The following is a 7,970-nucleotide window of genomic DNA, read 5'->3' on the forward strand; positions in this document are numbered from 1 at the left end:
ACATGAACTCTCTGTTGTTTGTTTTATTTTTCTATAGCCATTCTCAGAATGTTTATAGCTTATATTCATTTCTCCTGTAAATGTGCTAAATTATTTTAGAATAATTTATCAGGACCACCTATGGTACTTTGAAATGCATGTATAGTTAGGCCCTTCCATTATGTTTATTCCAAAGCTCATTTCTATCAGACACATACCAAAATGACTTATCCTTTAATGATGCTTAAGATAAGTTTTGGGAGTTTTTTTGTATCAACTTTATCCTAGAGCTGAACATAATGGCAAATAATGTAGCACATTCTCAATCTAAATTGCTGCTGAAAATTGGATCAAATGACTGCCACAGCAAATTAGGAGAGAATTGTTAGCTTCAGATATACCTCTTATCCTGCTGAATCCTGAATTAATTAAATACATTACAAAGAAATGCTAATATGTTATCTAAAATATTTATTTTTAAAAAATAAATAAAATAAAATATTTATTTATAAACACCCTACTACATGTTTAAAAGTGGTATATTTCATGATTTAAGTTTTTTTAAATTAATATTTTTCAGCTCTTATGAATTATGTAGGAAAGACACCATACAATCTGGGAAAGAGTAGACATTCAGTTGATGGTCGCGACCATTACCACTGCTATGAGAATCTTAATATATGTTATTCATCTTGGCTCTGTCACTTACCAGCTGTGTGACCCTGTGACTTGGGCAAGTGACTGCCTTCTCTGTGCCTGTTTATTTAACTATAAAATGGGAATGTAAAAAAAATAAAAATAAAAAAATAAAATAAAATGGGAATGTAGACAGCATCTACTTCATACAAGTGTCATGAGGATTCATCTGGTCAATTATTGTAAAGCTTACAGAATAATACATGATATACTGTAAGTGGTAGAATAAAGATTCAAACTCGGGTCTCTGACTCAAAAAGTCACATTCTCATACACTTTTTTTAAATGAAATTACTTATTACTTCTTTTTATAAGTCCACTGCCATCTCCCCATGTGAACTTGTGTCCCGTCTGCACGTAGAATTTCTATTAAAATAAGAATCACATGCACGGGGAAAAAAGCCACAGGGCCAAATACTCCCTTCTTACCCTTTTTTTAAAATATTCTTAACTTTCTTTGTAATCATATCTCTTTTATCCCAGAAGCTCAAAGTGCTATATAAACTTTATGTCAATAGCAGATACTCAACTCCCCATGGCAAGTGGAAATAAAATTTATAAAGATATATATCCCACAGATTCCCAAAAACGAAGTCATTTTTCAAACTACTGCTTTAGAATTTGATAATCACAGCTTCTGTGAGCACAGAAAGAGGAAGTGGCTAAGTGCATTGCATTGTAGGGAAGCTATCCATGGCTCATTAATAGCATTCTGTGCTTACTAGAAGAAGAAAAGATTTCCCTTTGGTCTCCCACATATTTGAAAATCACTTCAGTTTACTGTTTTATGTGAAAGAGTGGTAGCAAAACTAAGTACAAAATTACAGTCTAGTGCTAGTGGTGGCTGTGATATTGCACTGGATTAATAAATCTTACACTGTTCAGGATCTTTATGGACATTCCTCCAGATATATATTAGTAAGAGGAGGTGTGGTTAAGTACTTGTGTTTGTTTGTGTGTATATGTGCGTGTGTGAGCACATGCAGAAGGGGTGTAGGTAGGTATGTAACTATATGTGTGTTTTTATTTTTTTAAGATTTTATTTATTTATTCATGAGAGAGACAGGCAGAGGAAGAAGCAGGCTCCATGCAGAGAGCCCAATGTGGTACTCAATCCCAGGACCCCAAAGGCTCAACCACTGAGCCACCAAGGTGCCCTATGTGTGTTTTTAATTTTAAAATTAAATGCAGTCTGGGCAGCCCTGATGGCTCAGCAGTTTGGCGCCACCTTTGACCCGGGGTATGATCCTGGAGACCCAGCATCGAGTCCCACGCATGTCGGGTTCCCTGCATGGAGCCTGCTTCTCCCTCTGCCTGCGTCTCTGCCTCTCTCTCTCTCTCTCTCTCTCTCTCTCTCTCTCTCTCTCTCATTGTGTGTGTGTGTCTGTCATGAATAAATAAATAAAATCTCAAAAAAAATTAAATGCAACCTTACTTAGCAAGCAGACCATCAGCCCTGCTGCCAGAATGTATGACCTCACTGATGTGCAAATATTCCTAACTTTTCCAAAAAATACACTAGTGCAAATTATATAATCTTGACCATCATCCCTGCATGGTCTCTCTCAAACTATGCATATGGATTTCATAGTTTTTGTGACACATACTTACCTAACAACTGCTTGCCCCTAAATCTTTGGTCTTCCATTTTTATAACATTAAGTAACAATTCAAATAAAAATGGTTATAAAATACTTAAAAGCTTTGAGATACCATATTCCAACCACAAAAACTCATCCCTAGGCAGCCTGGGTGGCTCAGTGGTTTAGCGCTGCCTTCATCCCAGGACTTCAGGATCACCTGAGACCTGGAATCAAGTCCCATGTCGGGCTCCCTGCATGGAGCCTGCTTCTCCCTCTGCCTGTGTCTCTGCCTCTGTGTGTGTGTCTCTCTCTAATGAATAAATAAATAAAATCTTTAAAAAAAATCATTCCTATTTTATGACATTTGTTGAATGTAGATTTGTTTATCAAATCACACAATTCAGTTATACAAAAATATAATACCACTGGTTTCAGTAAGGTGTTATATTGTGTGTTCATGTGACAGCCTCTTGCAGCCACCTCACACCCTTTGATATGAGAGAAAAGATACAGATATACTATTTGCAAAACACAGTCACATTAGCAAGCAAGGAGTGTCATCTATATACAACAAAATAGATGGGGCAGGGGAATTAATAAAAACAAAAGCAAATAAGATCAGATTAAGTCAGGAAATTATAATTCAAAATATAATCTGGAAAAGATGCTTAGTAGTAAGAAGAATGTGTGGAAGGTGGTGCTACCAACTGATCTAAAGATACAGAGTAGAAATAAAATGGGCTGGTCACTGGCAGATGATGAGTTTCATTTGGGTTGTATTCCATTTGAGATGTCTATGGAACATGCAGTGAAAATGTCCAGACAGCAATTAGAAATACAAATCTGAAGATTGGGAGAAAAATATTGACTAAAGTTAAGATCTTATAGTCGGTAGCATAAAAAGTGGTTATGAAACCCAAACCATGATATTTTTTTCTAGGAAGAACTTTTAGAGAAAAGCAAGGAGTTGAACAAGGTTGCAACTCTATGGTATGCCAACTAAGGAAGCAGCAGGGTGGAGTCTCCAAAGGTAACTAAGAATAAGTGGTCAAAGAGCAACAAGAAGGGAGATAAGAATCCTGCATGCCAGCCAGGAGCAAATAGGCAACTATATCAAAAATAGAGAAGTTTGAGAAAACAAAGACTGAAATGCATCTGTGGGACTTACTACTTATGAGGTCCTCAGTGACTCAACAAGAGCATATTTAATGGGTTGGTCTCCAGCAGAAGTCAGAATGCACAGGCCCAAATGAGAATGAAAAATAAGTAGGAATTGGTAATGGAGATGGAGACCTTTTTTAAAAAAATATTTATTTATTTAGTAAAAATTAGGGGAGATAGCAAGGCAAGAGAAAAATCAGAGCAAGTAGACAAAAAGAAAAATGAAGGATATTTTTTCATAGAAAGGAATATAGACAATTTATACACTGGGGGAGAGGAAATTGAAGAGAGTACATTGGTAAGACAAACTGTCTCAGGAGATGGGAAGGTTCAAAATCAAGGACCCAGGTGGAGGGTTGACTGTGTATAGTCGATAGCAGCCTCCACACCGTCCTTGTTTCATGGGAGGACTGTTTCATCCCAGGACTGTGTGTTGTGTATCTAGAGAGACCGACGGGAGGCACTGGATTGAAGGAAGTGATACCTGATGTTGTTGCCTTTCTGTGTGAAGTAGGAGGAGAGTTTATTTGGAAGTTTGAGAACAAACCTTCATTAAAGGTGAATGTTTAGAATAACTGCTGAAGTTAAAAAAAAATATGTAGCCAATCACTGATCAGACCAAAGAAGGAAGGGGAAGGGAGGACCATCAAGAGCAGGTTCTGCACCAGGAACAGTTTTTCTCTGGGTCCCAGCAAGGGCAACCAGTTAAAAATTGTTTACCAAGGTGTCTCATGATAATGCGACCCGCATGGCCGGAAGTGGGTCTTGAGCACTACTGGCCCAGTATTTGACATTGGATACATGTATCTTCCTCTTCTCCTGCCAGACCATACCTTTTGTGTTGGAGAAGGTAGCATAGTTTACTGATGCTGACATCCGGCTGATTCTGGAGGGGATGGATGTGTTTAGGCAATGGCATGCATGTTTCCATGACTTTCTGCAAGGATGCTCGACAGTGCATCCCCCAGTGCAATACTGGAGATAATAGAGGCTAGCGTGTGTGTAGAACAGGTGCAACAGAAACACACTGGTATTAAAAGGAAATCGGGATAGTGGAAAAAGATCTTTTGGCTAAGCAGCTGGTGAATCCAGGCTAGATAAAGTAGGAAATAAAAAGGCTGAAAGACTAGAGGTAAATAGAGATATCTCTGGGAGCTGTTACGGTGTAGAGGAGGAAGTAGGAGGTATAGCTGTACGATGAGGGTGAGAGAGCTGAAGGAGGAGAGTGCCCGAAGTAGGATATTGGCAGTGGCTTATTAGAGCCAGATCATACCAGCATGTGAGAGATGATTATTAAATGGTCAGGAATTGAGGGAGCTGGTTGTTAAACTGTTAGTAACTTGAAGTTGGCCATGATGGAAATATTTACACCACAGACATGGGCAAACAGCACAGCTCAGGGCTTGCTTGTTTTTTCTCCACAGGGCCAGTTTACCAACACAGTGGTAAACTGAAGTGAGGCAGGCTTAGGGGTGATGGTTTCCAGGTGTGGACCTATAAGCCAGTGGCTAAAGCAAAAAATGAGGATGAATGTGTTTAATTAACTACTGTAGATGGCATTTACACATGTGTTCTCTGAGTCAGGCATTATCCCAATCCCATGCACCCGGTGCTTACACCAACATTATGAGGTAGGTGTTAATATTGTCCCCATTTTATCAATGAGGAAAATGAGGCAAAGCATAATAGGTAACTTGCCCAATGTGAAACAGCTGAAAAATCATTCACTTTTTTTTTTTTGCACAAATATGTATTCACTGACTATAGTGGCCCAGGTACTGTTCTGGAACCTAGAATACAGAAGTGAACAAAACAGAAATAAAAAAAATCTAGTGGCAAGAGAAATAAAGATTTAAGCAAAATATATAGTACATCAGACAGGGAGAAAAAATAAGAGAGTGGAAGTGAGATTAGGTTTCAGTATTAAATTGAATGAACAGGTGAGCTCTTACTGGAAAGTGACATATGAGTAAAGATGGAAGAAGGTGAGGGAGCAAGCCAGGTGGCAGTCTGGAGGGAAATAGTCCGGAGTAAGAACAGCAGGGGCCAAAGGCCTGAGGTCAGAACATTTTATACCCAAAGAACTACAAATTAGATCTTTATTTTTATGACCAAATGCCTGTTTTGCCTAGGACAGTGCTAATCCATGCCTAGTACCTCTTCATAATTGTTAATATTGACCCTTTTACCCTGCAGTTGGGTTAATAAAATAGATGGTCACCCTATGGTTATGGCTGACATAGCGTATGTCAGGGGAAAGGTGGTAGAAGATGAAGTTAGAGGTGATGGAGGCAGAAAGGGACTCAAAGGTTGAAGAGAAATGATTCTCAACCTTGGTTACACATTAACATGATTTAATTTAGAGAGCTCTTAACAATCCCAAATTCCAGCCTGCATCCCAGGTGAATTAACTCACAATCTCTTGGTGAGAGAGCTGCATTAATATTTGTTCAAAGTTCCCCCATGAGTGTAATATGCAACCAAGTTGTAAAAACAGTGAGTTGGGGCATTGTAGGACGCTGTAATGTGTCTGCATTTTCTCTGGATAAGACATGAAGCTATTGTAGGGTTTGGAGTAGAGAGAACTAATCTGACTGTGTTTTTACAACATCACTCCGGTTGCTAGATTCAGAGACTATAGTGAAGTATAGATAGACGGAGAGAAATTTGGAAGCTTTTGCAATAAAAATCCAGGTAAGGAGATGACAGTGGCTTGGATGAGGATTGTTGTAGTTGAGTTGATGGAAAATACTAGAGTCTATGGTGTATTCTGAACACAGAGCTGATGGAATTTGTTGTTAGATTGGATAAAGTGTACGGGCAAAAGGAAAGATTCAAGGATATCTCTCTCTTATCCATAAAATAAGGTCAATAATAGGCAATAACTACTTCCTACAGTTATTGTGATTTTTTTTTATGGTGTTAAATGGCTAATAGACCTACACTCCTAGAACATGTGTCTGGGCACTTACTAAGGTCTCCATAATGTTATCTGTTATTATAATGTATTTCAGAAGATGTCACTAAGAGTTTTAAAGTTGTTTTTCTGTTACTTCCCAGTCTGTTTTTCTCTAAAGGCTAAAAATAGTTTTAATTTTCACCATTTAAAAAAAATCTAGATATATGTCAAGAATATGAGTATTTAAATAATACATATCAGTGCATATCAGCATTCCAAAAGCAATGTGAGTCATTTGAAGACTTTCCTTGAACAAATGCAAAGCAAATATTAATTTAAAAAATTAAAGGGATCTTTTAAATATTTATGTAGTCAAATTATAAATCTACTAAAGATGGCATTTTACCTTATGCTTTTTATATATTAATAATGAGAGCTGTATTTTATTAGCACACTTTTCTTGTAAATTGTGTTGTGTGGAATTATATTTGTGCTGGGGTATGAGAGCAAAATTAATCTACATTGCATTCATTTGATATTCAACAGTGAAAAAAATGAAGTCACATTTACCTACCAATACCCTTTTTTTTAAAACCGTAAAAGTTATAGCTGGATTAATCCCCTTAGTTGCTTTTTTCAGAAAAAAAATATAAAACTTCATGTAGACGAATGTTATTATTTATCCTGCATGTGCCAGCTTAATGCCAATACCATTCTAAAAATAATGTGACAGTAAGCATCAAAATATATGAAAGCAGGGTGTACTTGGAACCAAGCATATGGCTGGCTGAACTTCTTATTTTTAAATTAGAAGTTAGAGCATCAACTTCCAAAAGCCTGAATTTGTCTCTTTAAACATCATAGTACTGTAAATGTGTTGTGTCATTTGTAGTACCTGGTACCATGAAATTGTACTATAATTTTCCTTACTAATTCTTCTTTTGCCTACAAGTGTTTATGCTGATTGTTTAAATTGATGTGTAATTCATAATTACAGTGATGTATAGAGATGTTCCATGCACTTTCCTGAATTCCTCTGTGGTCAACCTCACATCCCCATTTGGACCATATAAAAAATTTTAGAGAACTTAAATATTAGACTCAAAATCTTGTAGTTCCCAACCATGCCTGCAAATCAGAATTGCCCTTCTACATTTTATAAAGTGTATTTGCAGACTCAGCAGATATATTTTTCAAAAACTTCCTTGAGTAGTTTTAATGCTCATTATTACTTTTGAGTAATAACAATGCTTCATCAAGATTTTGGCATTCTGTGACACCCTTCCCCAGATGTCAAACAAACAAACAAAAAGTTTAAAGTTTCTTGGTTTTACTTAAATGATGCACACAGTGGCTAGTATAGATTGCATTCACATAAACCTAGCAGAAAGAAAGGAAAGAAGAAAGAAAAAGAAAGAAAGAAAGAAAGAAACAAGAAAGAAACAAGAAAGAAAGAAAGAAAGAAAGAAAGAAATCAAATTCAGTTGTAAGCTTTGTAAACTAAAGCTATATTATATTCACATTAACTTTAAGTTCTTAAAATGTAATTCCAAAATCCAACTACCATGTTTCACAAATCTATATCTACTTTTCTTCCTAGATTTTTTAGGCATGTTAGAAATGACATTTTTAGTTTCCTTATGATTGAAATT

General features: G+C 36.7%; 1 protein-coding gene across 1 annotated transcript in view; it reads left to right on the forward strand.

The window, feature by feature from the left end:
- The window catches only part of LOC129520989 (ephrin type-A receptor 6-like), a 727,437-nt gene extending 721,704 nt beyond the window's left edge, over positions 1–5,733 (forward strand). The window contains 2 exon segments of the mRNA XM_055342191.1: positions 3,199–3,248; positions 5,616–5,733. Of these exon segments, the coding sequence (XP_055198166.1) occupies positions 3,199–3,248; positions 5,616–5,733 (168 nt within the window).
- Positions 5,734–7,970: the final 2,237 nt, after the last annotated feature.

Source organism: Nyctereutes procyonoides, unplaced genomic scaffold (genome assembly GCF_905146905.1).
Source record: "Nyctereutes procyonoides isolate TBG_1078 unplaced genomic scaffold, NYPRO_anot_genome, whole genome shotgun sequence".
Classification (NCBI taxonomy): Eukaryota; Metazoa; Chordata; class Mammalia; order Carnivora; family Canidae; genus Nyctereutes; species Nyctereutes procyonoides.